Genomic DNA, 21,352 nt, shown 5'->3' with positions numbered 1-21,352 from the left:
AACTTAATGCATTAATGGTCAATTAATTTAATCTAGGTTGTGCCTAGATGGCCAAATATTTTCCTTTTTTTTTGGGGGGGGGGGCCAACACAACCCCCAAAGTCATGTGGTAACCGTGAAAAGCACACCTGTAAACTCCTTACCTGGTTTAAAGGTCCTGGGCAGTTGGGCATTGCCATGGATGCAGCGATGCTGAGGTGCTATCATGTCTGCTACCACTTCCTTATGCTATTTACTTAACACTATAGCTATAAAAATTTTCTATACCCGTATATACACTATGTACACTGGAGGCACAAAGTTGCCTGTCATATAGTGTTCTGAGAGTTTTCACACAGATATGTGGTAACAACGCTATGTGGAACGTGATGGTCTTCCCTTCACCAAACACCCTGCCTCATCTGTTTCACGGCCTCCACACAATTACGCACTATTCACTTATCAAATTGTTCTTATGCTATTTTCTTACACTAATATATACACTTATCACTATATTATACATTGTACCAAGCACTTGATACACACCCAGAGTGTGGTACTCCCGGAAACAAGGGTCAACACACAAACGGCACATTACAATCAAGGCAATAGTACTTTGTGTCATAGCTGGCGCAATTTGAATGGTGCAAGGACAGTGGCCATGAGGGATGATGTGGGTAGGTTCATTATGGAGACATCTGAAATGGGCATTCATCCTCTCCTCCGCATATTCCCGCAGGAGCACACACACATACCACCTCGTGGACAATGTCATGGAAGACCATCTTCTTGGTGACAGACATGAACAGGATGTGAGCATTGAGGAGCGTCAAGTCGAACAGATGGAAAAATAGCTTGTTGTTCCACTTGATTGTCTTACTTGCAGACTCCATTGTAGATATCATGCTGTTAGACTTGTCAACAAGGTGCAGGTTGCTGCTGTAGTCAAGTACACAGGTGGGCTTGATGATCCTCTTCTTTGTGTGTGTGGATCGATGTTCTGGTTGAGAACTGGGTTGGCTGGATGGATGGTGGGGAGAAAGGCCACCTCCCACTTGTCCCTTGGGAGGGTATGGGTTGGCTTCCATGAATTTAATCATAGCCACAAGTTGTATAAAATGAGTTATTCTACAGATTTGGACCCATAGGAGCCCTTAGCAAAGCCTTGGGAACCCTAGCTTATCCTGAAGTGAATTAAGTCAGTGACCAATTAGTGTATTACATGGGAAAACATAATTAATGTCAGTAACCATGTATGGGTTAACCCTAATTTAAATTAACCTAACCATACCTAGCTTAAACTAATTTAACCAAACCTAAGCAGAAGTAACCTAACCTAATTTAACCAAAGCCAACCTAACCTGAGCAAATCTAACATAACTGAACCATAGCTAACTTTATATAACTCAACTTGACCAATACCAACCAGAGCTAGACTAACTTACCTTAACCAAAGCTAACCTAGCATACTCAGAGCTAACCTAACCTAATCTGAAAGTACAGTTCCACATTACATTTATATGAATTGGGTTTAAAGTAGTAACACCTTCACTATGGGGACACCACTTATAATATTTTATTTGGCTAATGCCAGACGATTTTATTCAGCTCAGAGGAGGAACCTATACACAAGGGTTAAGGAAACAATGAAATGGCAAGGGAGATAAAAGACCTAATCTCAATTATATTTATTAGGCCCAATCTTTTAATTCATACAGTCCACTGGAGCAATACTGGTGCTGTATGGAGCAATGCTGGCACTGTAAGTAATCTGAGAACACTATAAACATACACACACATTTAACAATATACTGTAATTAACAACACACCCAAAAACAATAATAATAAAATATTATATATTGGTATTTTTTTTACATAGAAATATATAAAACAATGCCCTGTAAAGAATGGTACAATACAGTACTTGCAATGTAGTGACTTACCAATCTTGCCAATCACACCATGGATAAGATAGATGACATTTGTTGTGTGGTAAGAAGATTGTTGATAGAAAGATGCGAGTAAAATAAATTCTGTGGTATAATCAAGACAAGTGGGGAGCGAGGAGGATAAATGATGATGAGTTTCAAAGAGAGAATTCACCTGGAAAGTGGTAGCATGATAAGGAATGACGTGAGTTGTGACGGGTTGAAAAGAGTAGGGAGGTGGGGTGAGTTGATGGACTGGATGCCATTACAGAGAAAAGAGAAAGAGAAGAAACCCATTGTCTGATACAGAGGTGAAAAGCTTTAGCATGCACTCAGTGAATATGGTATACTGGTAATTATAAAGAAATAAAACTTGAAAAATACACTTATGTCAAGAGATTTCTTTTAAAGTCATCACCTTTAAATAAAGGAATAAGCTGCATCATCTGTGGCTAAATAAATAACTATCATGATGTTGGTTGCATTAGGTTATGTTAGAACTTGCTGCTAAATGTGGCTGCCTCATATTTAGCCGTGTGTTTATTAAGGTCAAGCAAATGAATGGTTTGGGTCTTGTCTGTGTCACCACCTAAGTACTGCATTAAAAAAATGTTCATGTATTTCTTAATTAGGATTATATGATGAAATAAAAATATTTAGTCATACATATCATTAACCACATAATTTCCACTAAAATCACAAGTGAACCTGAGAAACATTCAACATCACCAAGTTTTCACCAGCCATACATTGTTCCGAGGCCTTTGTCACCAACATATGTCGATCTTAAGATGTAGGTGAGTAACGTACACATGTTCACCAGCCACGTGTAGGTCGCCACTCAGCCAGCACAGTATCGCCCTCCACCACATGATATACGGGGTACAAGGCAGCTGTAGCACACGACTGTAGGGAGGAGGAGTACACTTCACATTACCAAATGAGCTCTACTAAAGACTCCATCATATTATTGAATTATTCCAACAATGTAACACTATTAATGATTACTGTAATTTATATATGTCTTCAGAAGTCTTTATTTCCTTGTACTGAATCTGAATATTTCAAGTTTACTCTAAAATGAAGTACTGAAGCAATACAGGTTGTACCTCTCTAGTCCGGCAACCTCGGGACCTGACCGGTGCCGGACCATGGAAATTGCCGGACTATGGAAATTCACCCTTTTCCTGGATAGATAGTGACTTGTGCTTATGCCTGGAAGCACTAGCACCACTTTCTCTTCGTCATGGTCTCTTTGAAGACATATTGAAGGGTTAAATGTCGTATAGTAGCTTCTCAAATTTGGCGAGTTTTTAATTCTTAACGTATTTTATTGGAACACACAAAAAAATAAATAAATAAAAATTTTGACGGCGGAAACTTGAATTTCGACGGGTTTGAACGGCCCGCCAACGTGCAGACGACGTGCATAATCGTGTAAACAGCGTCATTTCTCTTATGTACAAAAGATTCATTATTGTTTATTACTGAATGTCTTTTTTATTGAATTAATGTTTATGTGTGCAAAATGAGCAATACAATTCATTAATAATACGTAGAATATTAAAACACACGAGGAAATGACACAGCATTGTTTTCGTTGATTACAAAACCAGTGACTGACTGGTTCTACATATAAAACTGAAGAAAATAAGACCTTGGTTGTAGCTGTAGTAAAATTAATATGGTTGTTTTAAGTAATGTTATTTAATGTTAATAAATGGAACAATAGAAGTAGCTAACGATAATGGTAAAGAAAAGAGAGATCGCGCGTATGTAAGTGAGCATGCGCACACGTGAAAACATATCGTCATTACTTTACATAAGAATATGAAAGCAACACTTATTTACTGTTCATATATATTTTAATTAATGTTTCTGAATTTGTTTTTATTGAATTAATGTACGTGTGTGCAAAATTAACAATACAATTTATTAATAATACGTGGAATATTAGAGGAGACGAGACGGCTGCCGGCATTGTTTATGTTAAAGCTTACGAAACCAGTGACTGATTGGTTCTACATATAAAACTGAAGAAAATAAGACCCTGAGTTTAGCTGTAGTAAAATTAATGTAAAAAATGAATATGGTTGCTTGAAGTACCTGTAATGTTATTTAATGTTAATAAATGGAACAATATAAGTAGCTAACCATTAATGGTAAAAAAAAAAGTGAGACTGCTCGTATGTAAGTGCGCACATGTGAAAATATATCGTCATTACTCTACATAAGAATATGAAAGCAACACTTATTTACTGCTCATATATATTGAAGGGTTAAATGTTGTACTCTGTATAGACAAGCAGAGAGAGAGAGAGCAGCCGAACTGCCGGATGTAAACAAACCTTAATTTCCCGCGGCTTTTTTTTTTTTAAGGGGATTAGCCCACCCGGGCATAGGTCACTGACCCACATTGGGGCCTGAGGGGCAAAAATTTAATACTCCTGTAATAATAATAATAATAATAATAAAAAAAAAAAAACTGCCTATCTACCTATTGGACAAAATAAAATCGTTCCGGACCACAGAATGCCGGACTAGAGAGGTACAACCTGTAATTATAAATAAGAATCACAAAAAAGCTTCTTCTTTTAATGATTGATAAGTGTCTATTTTACTGGGGAAAAGATAATTAAATGTTGAAACTGGAAAAGCTTTATCTCACAGAAGATACGACATGAAAATTTTACAATATACGTATAATACATATGAAAGACAAAAATCCTGTGTTACTTAGGAAGCACATCCCTGGCCTGGCACTAATTAAATTGCACAGTACAGATTTTAATTTCTAACTTCCTGTTGTCAAATATTAAGAAACAGTATTTCCTTATCAGCCCAAAATACCCAAATCACTCGCCATGTTTCACCATATTCAACTAACTTTTTTTGAGGTAGAGTCACAAATAAAATCACCAAAAGGTAAGCCATAGCCACAATTAAAAGGTGTTGTTCTGATGTACAGTACTGTGTAAGGTGCCTCAACAGCCAGGGTCTTGAAACACTCCTGGCTAACCCTCAGATTCTACACTAAACAATACTTTCTAAAAATCAAGAAAGATTTTGTGTTCTTGATTACGATTGCAAAGTGACACTAAATTCATTATCTTCACTTCATGCTGACTGTCACTATGATCATGTGATATTTACAAAAAAGTCAAGCAATATTATGTTCTTTCTATGACAACTTTACCAACATATGTTATCAGGGAAAAAGAAATAGTGTACGAAGATAAATGTACAGTATCATAATTAGAAAAAGATAAGATAGCTGTACTCATTTTACACTAGCTTGCCCCGGAAGCCATGCCCTCATTTGTATAAGCGAGCCGATTGGTTCATATCAAATGTTCGTTTCGCTGTCTATTTATTCATACTAATGTGTTCGCTATTTATAATTAGACCTCTTCTTCTCATTAATAATGTTAAAAATTACGAACATAAAAATGCAAATGATTTTCAGGCACTAGCACATCAAGGAGGATATGAAAAATGTTAAAATATGTATAAAGAACGGTCGAAGTCAATGACAAAAGTTGCGTTCGGATGAAGCCTATCTATTATTTCTTTCTTTTGTAGCAGACAGAAAGTAAACAAACAGATAACACCAAACGTATAGCACAATTATTATTGAGAAGAACAGGTCTCATAATAAATTGTGACCATATTAGTATGATAAATGCAGAGGTAAACGAACACTTTTATGGACCAATCAACTACTTTTTAGCGTAGAAAGGGGGAGTGGATTCTGGGCCAAGCTCGTATAAAGTGAGTAGAAATGCTACAAGAGGAGGTGTATCTTAACTAGCACGAGACGGCTCCAAGCCAGCAGATAACATACATGCCAGGGAAGGATGTAGAGCAGAGAGCCAATGGGGTATTGCTCATAGTCCAGCTGCCCCTCCAGAGGCTCTACGAAACCAATGTCTTGAGTCATCGCACATAATCTGTTTTATAAGAGAGAGAGATGCATGGTGATAACACAGTGCAGGGATAACTTATTTCTTCAAGAACCCTAAATGATTCTACAATGTTTTAGGATGTGCAATAAACAGGAACCTAAAAATCAGTAGGAAAAATGTTCTTTGCAATGACGAGATTGATTTTCAAGTTTGTGTCTATTGCATGTCCTAAAATATAGTAATCACTTAGGGTTCCCAAATAAATAGATGACCCTCTAGTATTGTCATAGTACAGGTGTATGGTCAATAATCCAGCATTAAAACTAAAGTTTGTAAAACCTTCTCATTAATAAAAAATCCTCCCGGAAAACAGGGAAGACTCGAGGAATCATTAACCATTGCTGCTCTATTTGGTATTGTGTACTGATCAGCTGTTGCCACCATCATTATATACCTGGATTAATTAATTGAAATTCCCTTTTTGGGGGTCTGTTGGTATATACTGTACATGTTCTGGGTACTCAGTTCTAACTACAGGAGCGAACACAAACACCTGTAGAGTTTTTGTAGGTTCTATTTGCTGGATCTATACGGAGGTACAACACAAGAGCCGGTACTCCCTACTCTCTCTATGGGTCAACTGACCTCTCCCTATGGGTCATCTGACCTCTCAAGCGACATGTGGCAAGTGGTACATTAGCAGCTTCCAGATGTCGCCAGGCACATTATCTAAGCGTGTGGTGACATGAAAAATACATTGCCACACGCTGCTAGCTAAATAAGTAATGTATATAAATGGAGTAAATACATAGTATACATACAACATACATAATATACATACACCCCCCCCCTCTACGCTCATAGCAAAGTCTTGAGCGGACCTTTTGGATCCGTTCTGAGTGTCGAGGGACTTGATCACTGGGGAGGATATGGGACTCAACACTGGTGGCGGGGTCAGCAGAAGGAATTGTTACGGGCTGGAGAAAACGGTGGTTCCTCCACCACACCCGACCACTGGGTAACAGCACCTGGTAGTCACGTGACCTACCGAGACCCATGACCATGCGTACTTTGTCCCAAGGTAGGGAGGTCGGGTTCTGAACACGGACTTGGGTGCCGACACTCAACTTGGGAGGAGCACGGGCATGGTCGTTGTAGCGGGCGACGACATCATGAACACATTCGGCAGCTCGGTGATCACAATCCTCTGTCTTAGCCTGGGCAGGGGAGCGTCCGGTGTAATTGGGTGTGTTGCGGAGTTCAAGGAGACCCCGGTCGAAGGCCTCGCAGTCAATATTCCCAGAAGGGGCCACTTTGAGGACTAGGTGCTTCAGGGATTTGACAGCAGCCTCAGCGTGGCTGTTGGACTGCGGGTAATGGGGCGATGACAACACATGCCGGACTCCCCATCGGTCAAGGAACACAGCAAAGTCCCGGCTTGTGAACTGGGGCCCTCTGTCGGTTCGTAGGCTCACAGAAACGCCCACGTCACGGAAGTAGTGGCGGAACTTGCTGATGGTGGCGGCAGACGTTGTATCATTGCCGCACTTAATGACAACCGGCCAACCAGAGAGACGGTCGATGATAACAAGGAAGGACTTTCCTAACACACAGAAAAAGTCAGCCAACACAGACTCAAAGGGGCGGGTGGGGTTGTCGTCACTCATGAAGGGTTCCTGCTGCTGGCTGGGTTGTAGGACTTGGCAGGGCTCACACGCATGGACAACATTGGAGATGTCGGAGTCGATGCCAGGCCAGAACACAGTCTGTCTTGCACGCCGTTTGGTGGCCTCGGCTCGGCGGTGACTGTCATGGAGGCGAGCCAAGATGTGGGGACGTGAGGCAGCATGGACAACTACCGAAGGAGAGGTGTCACAGGCAAGAGATAGGGGTAGGGCGACAGCAGAGTGGTTGCTGCTCCCTTCGTGCACTCTGTTGGAGTGTTTTACCTCGAGAATAGGTTTTGGGAAGTCCTGGGAGATGATGGCCAACTCTTGGCAATGTCTGTAGGACAGCAAAGGAGTCGGGACACCATTATGCACATCAATTCAGGCTAGACACGACCTGTTGCCAAAGGTGACCTGTGCTTGGAGTGAACCTTGGGCTGGGGCCATCTGCGAACTATCTGCCATGAAGCGGAGATCCTTGGGAGGCCGTCCTAGATCACTCGGAGAGAGCCCCAAACATTGCAAATGCTGGGGACCGATGATTGTAGCATCAGCGCCGGTGTCGGGCAGCATCTCGAGGCGGGATGACACACTGCCGTAGGTCACGATGACGCTAATGTGCTGAGGAACTTTGGTCCTGGGACGCGAGGGGAGTACACCTTCCTAATATGGCTTGAGCGTTGTCCAGGGTCGTCATGCCTCTGATTTGACGACTGTGGGCGGCCCTCACTGGTGGAAGGGAACTGCTGCTTCCACAAAAACGCTGTCCCTTGGGTTTGTTGGAAGGGCAACACTTGTCATAGTGGCCCAGACGACCGCACACATTGCACTGGACGCGTTTGGCTGGGCACTGTACTGTAAGTGACCAGTGGCCCTTACTCTCACAACTGTTGCACGTAGACTCAGCAGCTGGACACACCTGTGTTCCGTGCTGTTTACCACAGTTTTTACAAAAGGAGCCGGGCATGGGCATCGGCGTTGGGGTAGACTTCTTGTCCTTCTTGTACTGAGACATAAAACGTAAAGCTGTAGGGGGAGCTCGGAAGGCAGAGGTGGCACACCTGGCAGCCTCATAGGAGCGACATATTGTCAACACATCCTTAAGGGAAGAGGAAAAGTCAAGGGAGGTGAGGCGTTGGACAAGCTCCTCGTCCTTAACACCCATCAGGATCACCTGCTTCAACTGGGTCTCCTCACACTGCTGGTGATTACCGGGACATATGTCTACCTCTTCCGAGGCTCTCTTGAGTCGTACATAGAAAGCGTTAAAAGTCTCGCCCTCCATCTGTCTACAGCTAAACAATTCCCTCCTGTGTAGAGCTTCATTCCGCTGACCTTTGATGTGCCGTTGTAGAACCTCCAGTGCCTCCTCTACAGACAACGAAGAAGTCGGGGGCACCTGCAACGTATGTTCCAAGACACGCTGCGTTTCCAAAGACAGGCACATACGTAGCTGAATGAGTTGTTTAGGCTGTGGCAAGCTCTGGAGATCCACCATTGTAGCATCATCAGTCCACCGTCGCCGCCATTCGCGAAAAGTCTGGAAAGTCACATCAGGATTCAAGATGGGTGGGGGTTGGGCAGCAGCTTTGGGTAGGGCTGGAGGGCGTAAAACAGGCGTTGACGAGGTACCTGAATCAGTCGGTACCGAAGCGGTGGGAGAGCTGGGGGCTTGGTTAGCAGTGAGGCGAGATATCAAATCTTCAAACCGTTCACTATCTTCCAATCTCCTTTTTTCGTCATCCACAAGTCTTCTAGCTTTGTCCTCACGCCTTTCCTCCCTCATAAACTTCATTAAAGCAATTACCTCTAGAGACAAGGCTGAAGATCAAGGTGAAGGACTTCGAGATGTGGTGGGAGAGGCTGGAGCGTCTCTCTCCGACTGGTCATCCATCTCTGTAGAGCTATCATCCGTCTGAGTCATCCCGGTGTTAGGAACACCACTGCGTAAGGCACGAGACATAACTACTTAATCTGTGTACTGTACTGTGTCTCAAATCAGTGTTGACCGGTCAGCCCGTCATATCAACAAGATCCGAGACAAAAAAAATTAATTAAATATACAGTCAACCCTCACTTTACGCGGTCCCACATTCCGCGTTTCCACGTTTACACAGTGCCCTGCCAGAACCCAGGATGCTCACGGGTGAAGTATATTTTTTTATTTAGCTCATAAAATTCATACAAATTATCCGGCCAGAATATAATTTACATTGCTGGAATTCTTACAATTTGATGATCATTTTGAATATAAACATCATAGATTTTGCATTAGACATACAAATTTTAGATATAATGCTTACTCTGAGTAAATATGTTATCTTTTGTGCAAAATATATGACATTTATATTCAAAATATTCCTGGTCTTACAAAGAATCCAGCAATGTCAATTATATTATCCTAACTTTAGTCTGATTTATTATTTATTACTAAAAAGGTAAACAGTCTGGTATTCCCACACATTCATCTGGTAGGGAGGGTTGGTGGGGGGTGGGAGGGACCGGCGACCGACCACCTGGCACTTGGTCACAGTGTGAAGAATACTTTTTTTTTATTAACTGAAGATATTTGTTTTAGCTCATAAAATTCATACAAATTACCTGGCCAGAATATAATTTACATTGCTGGAATTCTTACAATTTGATGATCATTTTGAATATAAACATCATATATTTTGCATTAGACATACAAATTTTAGATATAATATTTACTCTGAGTAAATATGTTATCTTTTGTGCAAAATATATGACATTTATATTCAAAATATTCCTGGTCTTACAAGGAATCCAGCAATGTCAATTATATTATCCTAACTTTAGTTTGAGGTATTATTTATTACTATACCTGGTTTTCCCCCAAAAATTTCTCAGAGAGGGAAGAGCCAGCGAGTGTAGTGTGAGAAGAGGAGGAGGGAGTTGAGTCCATTATTTAAATGGACATTAACTTGGCGACTGTATTTCTCTATTTCTCTTAAGTATTAATTGTGTGCATGTACCATCATAAAATTAAGATGTTATTTTTACTAGAACATAGGTATTGTGCTGGAAAAAGTGGAGTTTGGGGGTCAGCTGGTCTCTATTTCATTTAATCCCATATGTTATGTTATTCACTTTACGCGTTTCTCACTTTCCGCGGTACCCTGTGGGTTACATTAACCGCGTAAAGTGAGGGTTGACTGTATACTGCAAGTATTTTCTTTAATTTTTATACTTGTTTTGCGAAAAAGGGAGGCTACCATTATACCTGGTAGGTGAAGTTGACCAGACATTTATGGTGATCATTAAGGACCAAACTCCGAATCCATGACGTGACTTCTATTCATCATTTATACCCTAAATTTACTACTGTCGGTAGTTTCAAGAATTAACGCAGTCATTTACTGAATATTCTTTGTAAAAAAATAAATTTTAAATGAATTGTTTATAGGAGATAAGTATTATGATCAGTAAATATACAGATACTGTATGCATTACTGACCACCTCTGAACACAAGGACGGCTAAAAATAGCCACAGGTGGTCTTAGTCAAGGTCACTTTCCCTTTCTTGTCTCGTCACTGGCAAATGGGGGGGGGGGGGATGATGATAGCAGCTGTGTTTATTACCGGGGTATATTTTTCTTTTACAGTATGTTAGACAGATTTATAATACATTTTTATTATTTTAATATAACGGTAATCTTCATTTTAATCCAGCTTCCCAAACGTAAGTTTCAGTATAAAATAATTAGTGGTAGGACCTGTGAGTGGTTTGCTGTATACATAAATATTACATAAATTATTTCTGCAATTCTTCACAAACAAAACACATAACTCAATTGAACATGTGATGTCGAACGTGAACTGTAAACACTGCATAACCCCGCGCCAAGCCATAACAACATAACAACGTGGAATCGCGTTACAGCAAACGAGTTCGCGTTTTACAAATATTGTTCCTCAATTCATCAATTGCGTTAGAGCCAATTCGCGTTGTCAAAACACGCGTTATAGCAGAACTCACTGTACAGCAAAGAGTTAGGCCAGGGTGATTTACTTAAGGTTAGGGTGGCCACAGAAGAAGGCCAAAGTGATTTAAGGTTAGGGTGGCCATGGAAGGCCAGAAAGACTTATTTAAGGTTAGGGTGGCCATAGAAGAAGGCCAGGGTGACTTACTTAAGGTTAGGGTGGCCACGGAAGACACCGTAGCCTGTGTCCATATGACCATAGCCTTGCTTGGTGAGACCTACGAACCCACAGTCTATCAGCATCTGAAATCAATTGTTTGCTTATTATAAACACTTGTATATTAATAATTCATTGTTTTCTATTTCAATACAGGATTGTCATATTTTGCTGGTGTATAAGAGGCACCATAATTCAAAAGGAAATATTTAGAAACAATATTTTGGTGAATGTATAGGACAGGTATCCTTTTATATATGAAGGGGCTTAGTTCCTGGAAATCCATTTTAGTAAAAAAACAAGTATAGTACTGAATGTTAGAACCCTAGTACAGTACTGATGGGTTTTATGTTCCACGGAGGGGAAATATACATCAAACGGTGTTTTTTCACACAGTTCACAACTATATTAAAGAATATATATACAAGTACAGTATTACCCCGCTTAACGCGGTTTCGCTTAGCGCGTTTTACCGTATACGTGGTGCCTCGCCAGAGCCTAACTTTCACTTAACGCGGGTTTTTTCCACGTATACGCGGTGAGTGTCCGGCTGGAGAGCTATTTTTAGATTCGCCCCACCCGCCACCCTGCCTGACTGCCTGTTTTAGCTCATAAAATTCATACAAATTACCCGGCCAGAATATAATTTACATTGCTGGAATTCTTACAATATGATGATCATTTTGAATATAAACATCATAGATTTTGCATAAGACATACAAATTTTAGATATAATGTTTACTCTGAGTAAATATGTTATTTTTTGTGCAAAATATATGACATTTGTATTCAAAATATTCCTGGTCGTACAAGGAATCCAGCAATGTCAATTATATTATCCTAACTTTAGTTTGAGGTATTATTTAATACAAAATGTTAAATATTCTGGTTTTCCCACACATCTGGTAGGGAGGGTTGGTGGGGGGTGGGGGGGAGGAAGGGACCGACCGACCATCTGTTACTGTGTGAAGAATATTTTTTTTTATTATTAACTGAAGATATTTGTTTTAGCTCATAAAATTCATACAAATTACCCGGCCAGAATATAATTTACATTGCTGGAATTCTTACAATTTGGTGATCATTTTGAATATAAACATCATAGATTTTGCATTAGACATACAAATTTTTGATATAATGTTTACTCTCAGTAAATATGTTATCTTTTGTGCAAAATATATGACATTTATATTCAAAATATTCCTGGTCTTACAAGGAATCCAGCAATGTCAATTGTATTATCCTAACTTTAGTTTGAGGTATTATTTATTAAAATTTAGTGGTTTCCCCCCCAAAATTTCTCAGAGAGGGAAGAGCGAGCAGTGTAGTGTGAGAAGAGGGGGAGGGAGTTGAGTCCATTATTTGAATGGACATTAACTTGGCGACTGTATTTCTCTATTTCTCTTAAGTATTAATTGTGTGCATGTACCATCATAAAATTAAGATGTTATTTTTACTAGAACATAGGTATTGTGTCGGAAAAAGTGGAGTTTGGGGATCGGGCCAGTTTCTATTGGAATTAATCCCATATGTTCTGTTGTTCACTTAGCGCGGTTTTCACTTAACACGGTACCCTGTGGGTTTTATTGACCGCGTTAAGCGGGGTACTACTGTACAGTAATCTCCCCATTAGCCAAGAATATTGCTAAAGCAGTGTTAAGAAATAAGAAGTTATTACAATTATGTATACTGTACTGTACATATAGTGTGAAAGTACCGTATACAGTATACAGTGCATGTACAAACCCCTCCTTGATGGGGATACAGGAGAGAAATTGATGCAAATTATCCAGTGAACAAAGTACTGGTCAAAAAACTAAGAGATATTTTACTATATTAGTGATTCAGTATGCTATAATTCTCAGACATAAGATCTTTGACAACAAGAAAACTTAATGCACATACAATTTAAGTGTAGTAATAGTACCTGATTCCTGTGTGGGTAGTGACCAATGACACGGGTGGCAACACAGCAGGCGATGTCCTCCTGGCTGCATGACCCAAGACTCCACTGCTGCACATCTGTTCTGGCATCACAGGGATAGTCATGATCTGGTTTTAGCTACTGCCCTACTGCTCAAACTCCAACATTTATCCAGATCACCTTATCATTCTGACTCGATGCTATTACAATAAAGTATCACTCAAATAATATTAGGACCAAGAGGCTTCCATAAAGTGGACACACAAACATATGTCCAAGGGAAGCATGTAGTAAACCCTAGTACTGGTGTCACTTTAGTTATATTATTAATTTCTGAAAATACCTGAACAGTAACTTTCTTCATTATTATTTAACACTCACAATGTTATTAAGTCGACTAATAGACTTTCAATGTGTCATCATTCTCCTACTGATCACCATAAACAGCACAGTAAATATAACTTTCTCAAACTCACATGAAGACAAGTACAGTACAGTAGACTCGTCACTCACACCACCACCACACAGTCACTGAGCCAGTTGCTTTGTTGACCAATTTCTCTTCTTTTAATCATGTAAAGTATACAGTAATATGTAGAAAATTAAATAGTTTTCCTTTAATCCATAGTCTTTAGTTTTATATTCAAAATACTCAAATCTTTCGTAAAACAGATTATTTCACGAAGTAGATTTTCAGTTGACAGATACTTAACCATAGTACTTGTGTTGTAGTACATTTTTATTTTTATTTCATTTAAAAGTTCAAATTTCATCGCAGCTCTCAAAATAAAGTACTCACCATATATTAGAAATTTATCCACAAAATATGTGAAGAAATATTCAGGTGATTTACACAATAAATTAAATCTGTTTATAAAGGCCCAGTCAAAAGAATCCCAGCCCAACCCTGACATTATGACAGCTTACCTAACTCCATTTTCTGGGACCTACATACACCTGATCTCCAGAGCTACAAACAATCAGCCAGTAGAGTAGAGCTGTATTAAGTCAGGACTCACCAAGGAAGGTATAATTGCCAGGATGTATCTCTGTTAGGTTCTTCATGTTATCACTTGGTTGTCTACAGGAGGGTGTGGATCCAGTACCCACTGTGGTACATGTCACACCTCGCTGCTTCAGGCGATCGACAAACTTCAGCAAACGCTCTGGAAGGTATGTTATCAGCAGAGTACTTGTCTTTGTGTTTTCTTTAATTAATTTCACGTGTATTACAGTGAACTTGGGTAAAATTAAAGAGAGTGCGTAATTATACAGGAGGACCTCACTTAATGGGGAAGATGTGCTCCTGGGGTACTCATACTAATTTCCTGGACTCGCTACATGATTTCAGACACAAGAGATTGTGCCTTTACAATCTAATGACAAGCCTCGGCACTATAAATTTGCACATTCCATGCTGAACTCAATTGATAAAGTCACTTTTCAGGTGTCTGGACGAGTTAACTGCTATAATGTGCAAATATGGTTAGCTGAAAAGTCACGGGGGTTTTGTGAACACATTCGTAATAGCCCAAAACTTAATGTTTGGTATGGACTCATGCACGACAGGGTGATAAGCTTAGTTTTCTTTGCTGAGCAGAATATCACAGTAGGTGTGTATCTTTGAAGAATTATAACCACTCAATATTTTCCTTGTGGGAGTATGTTAAGGGTTATTATGTTTTTCAGACCCCCATTGCTGACATTGAAACACCTGGTACAATAAAAGGATAACCCACAGCATCAAAAGAGTAATGAAGGTAGGTTGGCCAACATATGGACTGAAGTGGAGTACTGGTTGGATGTGTTACAGTCCACTAACAGCACACATGTTGAGGTGCACAGAAAAACATAAAATTTTTTATTTCTTCAGTAAGAAGCAAAAAATTTACATAAATTCCCTCTTATAGTTTTTTTACAGTAATAACATTTGTGGTCACCCTGTTCTGTATAATGGCCATATCACCCATTGAACGTTATTTTGTCTTTATTCGTCATATTTGTTCTCACTGGAAATTTTATGAGGTCAAACCCACGTTCTACTGCCATGACACCAATGACTATTCATTTAAAACTTTAACTTTCACTTCTAAGGTAATTATGCTTTTTGCTTTTTCTCACACTCATTGATACTGTAACACATGTTAAATACTTTAGAACTGTAGTTTCACAAGAATGAGAAGCAGTTCAGTGAGAGCACACAAACTATACCCACTCAAAAACTAATGTGGCGTGTATGATGCATGTATAATGACTCTTAGAAGACTCACTCTATAGAGAACATTGTGACTGGATGCTCTCATATACCTGTACTGTAGCTTGTATGAACAAGAACAATGAGAGAACAGATAAGAATGCTTATGCTCATGTAACTTGAGTTACTGCTTGTTATTTCTATCTTGAAAAAGAGAAAATGCGGAATTGTTTTTAATTCTTGGTACAGAGTTATGCTAAGCAGTGTTCCCCTGTATACTGTATGTTAAGAAATTGGGATCACCTGAAGAATCTCCACCCGTGCTAATTTCAACCGAAGATTAACCACTAACATTGCAGTATTTGGAAAGGGGGGTGATGGTAGGTTAGCTTTGCATTAGGGTGGTTAATGTTTAAGTGAAATAACTGGGGTGGTGATTCTTCAGGTGATCCAGAAATTGTGCTTCAACCAGTAACAATCCTCACCTAAAGTGTCTTCTTGGATCTGCAGGACTTCTTTGGGCTCACTGGCACCATAGGTATTGCCACAGTGGACATAGACACCAACAAAGGTGATATTAGGAGCGTTGTGGAGTTGTAATGCCATGTCCACCCCTGCTTCATCCTCCCACCACACTCCAGCTGAAATGGTAAAACTATATTGATTTGTCCACAACTGATCACTTCAAGGAGTTATACAACTGATCACTTCAAGGTGTTATGACTAAGTATATAAACATCACTTGGGCTGAAGCATATACTATAAATGCTAGGGGCCTGTGGTGCTTTCTGAGACTCATGTATCTACAGTAAGCTAGATATTATGCAAGGAAGGTGGCAAAATTAAACTTCAGTGTTGCTGTGAACGGTATCAAGTAAGTAGAAATAACTAAAAGCTACAGTAAGAAATATAAAATTAATCTTATAAAACTCCAATTCCATTTCAGTGACTACAACTTCAATAAGAACATAAGAACATAAGAATGGAGGAAACTGCAGCGGGCCTATTGGCCCATACTGGGCAGTCCCGTTTACACCCAACCCCTATTGCTCATATGAGCATCCAACCTATGTTTGAAGCAATTCAGCGTATTCGAGTTAATGATGATATTTGGTAACTTGTTCCATTCATCCACCACTATGTTTCCAAACCAGTGTTTACCTATTTCACGCCTAAATCTAAATTTGTCCAATTTAAAACCATTGTTACGAGTTCGCTCCTGGTTGGATAATTTGAGTACCTTTGTAATGTCCCCTTTGTTTAGCCCTGCCTTCCACTTATACACCTCTATCAGGTCGCCCCTCGCTCTACGTCTCTCAAGGGAGTGCAGATTAAGATGCTTTAACCTGTCTCTATACTCAAGGTTCCTAATGCCCGGGATTAGTCTTGTCATTCTCCTCTGAATTCTTTCCAAGGATTCTATATCCATTCTGTAATACGGTGACCAGAACTGAACTGCATAATCCAGGTGTGGTCTCACAAGAGCAAGATACAGTTTTAGGATGACCTCGCTAGTCTTGTAACTAACACTCCTTTGTATGAACCCAAGTACTTTATTAGCCTTGTTACGAGCAAAAACACATTGTTTACTTGGCTTAAGGTTCCTACTTATCATTACTCCTAAATCTCTCTCGCAGTCGGATTTCTCTATGGCATCGTTGTTCATCTGGTATCTGGTTTCCCTGTTTACATTTCCTATACTGAGTACTTTACATTTGTCGATGTTGAATGTCATCTGCCATTTTTCAGACCATTTGAAAAATTTGTTTAGATCCTCCTGTAGTTTTGCCGAGTCCTCGTCAGATTTGATAACACGTCCTATTTTAGTATCATCAGCAAATTTACTTATGTTGCTGTCTATGCCGATATCTATGTCGTTTATGTATATAATAAACAATAATGGTCCAAGTACTGAGCCTTGGGGAACTCCACTTGTGACGTTGCTCCAATGGGACTTAGTGCCGTTAATGCTCACTCGCTGTTTTCTGTCCTGTAACCACGCCCTAATCCATTTAAGGATGCCACCTTTGATGCCATGAGCTTCTACCTTTCTAATTAGTCTTTCGTGGGGGACTCTGTCGAAGGCTTTGCTAAAGTCGAGATATACCACATCATAATTGTGCCCTCGTCCACTGATTCAAAAACTGATGAAAAGAATGTTAATAGATTAGTTAGGCAAGAACGTCCGCTTGTGAAGCCATGCTGGGAATCATTGATCAATCGGTGCTTCTCCAGGTGATTTCGAATAGAGTTTGAAATGATTGCTTCCAGTAATTTGCCTACTATTGATGTTAGACTGATTGGGCGGTAGTTAGAAGATAGTGATCTATCCCCCTTCTTGAAAATCGGTATTACATTCGCTATCCTCCAGGATTCTGGTACTACACCTGTTTTTAAGGACATGTTAAACAACTTTGCTAAGGGCATACTAAGCTCTTCCTTACATTCCTTTAATACTCTGGCAAATATCTCATCGGGACCAGGTGACTTATTAGGCTTTAGTTTGTCTATTTGCTTACTAACATCGTTACTAGTCACTACTATCTCACTTAATTTGTTTTCTTCACTATCTCTGAATAGAGTCGGTGCCTCGGGTATCATGTTTAAATTTTCGGAGGTGAAAACTGTTGAAAAATATTTATTCAAATTATTGCTCATTTCTCCGTCGTTATCAGTGAGCTCGCCGGAGTCTGACCGTATTGGTCCAATCTTTTCTCGTGTTTTAGTTTGATACATTTGGTAGAATCCTTTGGGGTTTGTCTTCGCCTCCTTGCTATCCTTACCTCATTATTCCTCTTGCTTTCCTTATCTCGGTTTTAACCCTACTCGCCAATACCCTATAATAGTCCCGGAGGTGAATTTCGCCACGATTTATCCTTCTACCTATAGCCTTCCTTTGGCCAATGATGTTCTTTAAATAATTATTTATCCATTTAGGGTCGTTGTTGTCTGATCTGAGTTTTTTGTATGGTATGTTCTGCCTTTGTGCATTAAGTAACTCGCTATTTAAATTGTCGTGGAACTCGGCAATCTCAGATCTCGTTATCAGGTCGGTGTCATCTGTCAGGTTCACGGCCAAGCACGACACCCCCTCTCTCAGCTGCCTCTTTAAACTGTCAAAGTTTGCCCTTCTGAAATCTGGTACTTTAGTCAAGGAGGAATAAAAACACAATCTGTAAAAGTTAATGAGGTCAATAGAACACAGAAAAAGTCAGTGTGTAGACTAATCTAACATTGTTTTTCCTTTGGGTTACAATCACTGCCTGGGGAGAGAGCACTTAAGGGTTATGCACTCACCAGACACTGTATAATGTTTGGGAGGGTGTAACTCAGTCTTGTGGCATAGGTTCAAACATATGGTTAATGAATAAACTGATCACAACCTTAGTTTCCTCCTTAAAAATCCGACCTTGTCCAACCACATTACAAGCCCCTTGAAGAGTTCTCCTAAACTCCAGTGTGAAGCACTTCGAAACTCAGAATAATACCTGTAGTGAATTATTATATGTTGACCCATTACCCCATGAGGACAATTCCAGCCAGTCCCCTAATTTACATCTTTAATAGGGCTTCTTCTAACCTCATTTAAGCACAGCCTAGTTCTGTTTATGAAGCCACGATGGATAGGAGAGCTACATTGCACAATGTGCTGTAACATCAATAACTGTATAGCTATCAAGATATTTCTAAAGGCCAGGGTTGCAATAGGAGTGGTACTAATTGTTTGATTAATGCCAGTCATTGATGTTGGAGGCTAATTTAGGCTGCAACCTACAGATTTGAAAGGTACAAAACAGAAATCTCCTTGGACTGATGTGAGGCTATAAACTAAACGTAAATTAGCTAGTCACCTTGATCTACAGCATCAATAAATAGGTCCCAGTTCTCAGTGGCCCCAATCTAAACTAATAGGGATTTCACCCCATTATAACTAGTCCCTTAATTATAATGGTGAGGTTGGGGTCCATTCCAGCAGTTACAGTGGGCCTGACATACCTCGTTTATTGCCACAGTCAACCTTGAGGAAGACTGACCAGGGCTTGCCAGGTGTGGGTGTGTCCTTTAGTGTGTCTACTGCCAGCTGTGAGTCAACCATTACATGGAACTTCTTCAGTTGCCTGAGATAGAACAGGCAAATATTGTATAAGAGAAAGAAGGAGAGAAAAGAAGAGGAAGAGAGAAAAGAGGAGGCTTTTCTCATCTGGTTTGGAGTCATTCAAACTTGCATACAGGTACAGTAGTTCAATACAGTACAATAAAAAAGTTCTTAGACTTTTGTCTAATGTGTTATCTTTGTATTAAACTAGTGAATAAAACACAGTTTACTCCTAAAGTTCTAACACCTGTCAATTTGTATTTAATAACTGAACTCCAAACCCAATCAAAAAGCAAGTACTGTATAAGTACTGTACATGAACAAGAAATTAAATTCAAGTTTTTTGAGGGCACAGCAGTTACTGAGAGCCAACAATTTTAATTTACACGACCTATCTGAAGCAGCAACACAGGGCAGTACAAGAGGTGAGCTCACCGAGTTAGTGCAATAACACGAGGCATGTGGTGGGGAATGAGGGGATAGCCATAAAGGATGTCATCAAAGCCGTGGCGGGCGTAGAACTCAGCCTCTTCCAGCGTGGAGGTGACCAGCCCACTCTTACTCTCGCCAGTCTGCAGCACAGCACACTCACTATCCCCATCAGTGGAAGGAACAATTTTTGCATCATCTGGGTAATTGTTACATAAATATCCTCAATTTATTCTTTATGGTTATTAAATTATTGCTTACTGTGGTTGATGACAAGACATGAAATTACTTAAGTCAGTTAATCAAACAAATAACTGAGGACATCTATGATCGTTAGGCAACATCTATGAGATAAAAACTTCTAGAAATACTCCTCACAATGAATTAGATATGGGTTACAAGTAACAGATTAATATTGAGACCTCTTGACATTCAACAAGTACAGCACATGGCAGCAAGTTAAAAAGATTGGTCTCATCATAACTCCTATATACAGTAGTATGTGTTATTTGTTTACTGAACATTTCACCATCTTGTAAAATTTAGCCCAATTAATGTACACTGTGAAGATAATCTTAACAGCTTTCACAGATCCAAGTGCCCTGTTATCTGTACAGCCATAAACAGTGAAATAAGCTGATTGTATATGAGGTGTAAAAGAAAATAATCTTAAGAGTAAACACACTGACTATCATTCAAGAGTAGAAAAAACTGACTGTAATCTTCATTGCCCTGGTACTGCAAATACAAACTAACTGTAATCTTTAGTGTAGACACAAACTGTAATCCACAGGTCTTTGGATGGTAAATGAAACATAAAATGTGGTCATGGTATCTTAGTTTAACAAATGGTCAAGGTATTTACCCAGTGCTTACCAACAGTGTGTAACAGAACAGACCAACCACCTGACTGGCTTTTAGGCTGGAGATTGAAGAGGAGGATAAGATATAAGATTAAAGTTGTACAGTATTGTAGAAATGATCCACCATCCTCAATAAGTCCAAAAAAATAAATTTGCTCAAATTCTCGGTATAGGTTGTTTTCAGCGTGCAGATTTTGAGGCATGT

At 39.7% G+C, this 21,352-nt stretch overlaps 1 protein-coding gene across 3 annotated transcripts in view; it reads right to left on the bottom strand.

Moving 5' to 3' along the window:
* Positions 1 to 1,655: 1,655 nt before the first annotated feature.
* The window catches only part of LOC121872885 (D-serine dehydratase-like), a 23,745-nt gene continuing 4,048 nt past the window's right edge, over positions 1,656 to 21,352 (bottom strand). For all 3 annotated transcript variants that reach the window (XM_042375974.1, XM_042375972.1, XM_042375973.1), the window contains exons 3-10: positions 20,291 to 20,446; positions 19,756 to 19,877; positions 16,245 to 16,400; positions 14,585 to 14,731; positions 13,569 to 13,663; positions 11,633 to 11,727; positions 5,752 to 5,857; positions 1,656 to 2,813 (exon numbers count right to left, since the gene is read on the bottom strand). In XM_042375974.1, coding sequence (XP_042231908.1) covers positions 2,724 to 2,813; positions 5,752 to 5,857; positions 11,633 to 11,727; positions 13,569 to 13,663; positions 14,585 to 14,731; positions 16,245 to 16,400; positions 19,756 to 19,877; positions 20,291 to 20,446 — 967 coding nt within the window. In that variant the 3' untranslated portion in view covers positions 1,656 to 2,723. The remainder of the gene's footprint in view (positions 2,814 to 5,751; positions 5,858 to 11,632; positions 11,728 to 13,568; positions 13,664 to 14,584; positions 14,732 to 16,244; positions 16,401 to 19,755; positions 19,878 to 20,290; positions 20,447 to 21,352) is intronic.

This window comes from Homarus americanus, unplaced genomic scaffold (genome assembly GCF_018991925.1).
Source record: "Homarus americanus isolate GMGI-L3 unplaced genomic scaffold, GMGI_Hamer_2.0 scaffold11022, whole genome shotgun sequence".
NCBI lineage: Eukaryota > Metazoa > Arthropoda > Malacostraca > Decapoda > Nephropidae > Homarus > Homarus americanus.
This window is presented reverse-complemented; position numbering and strand designations above follow the sequence as displayed.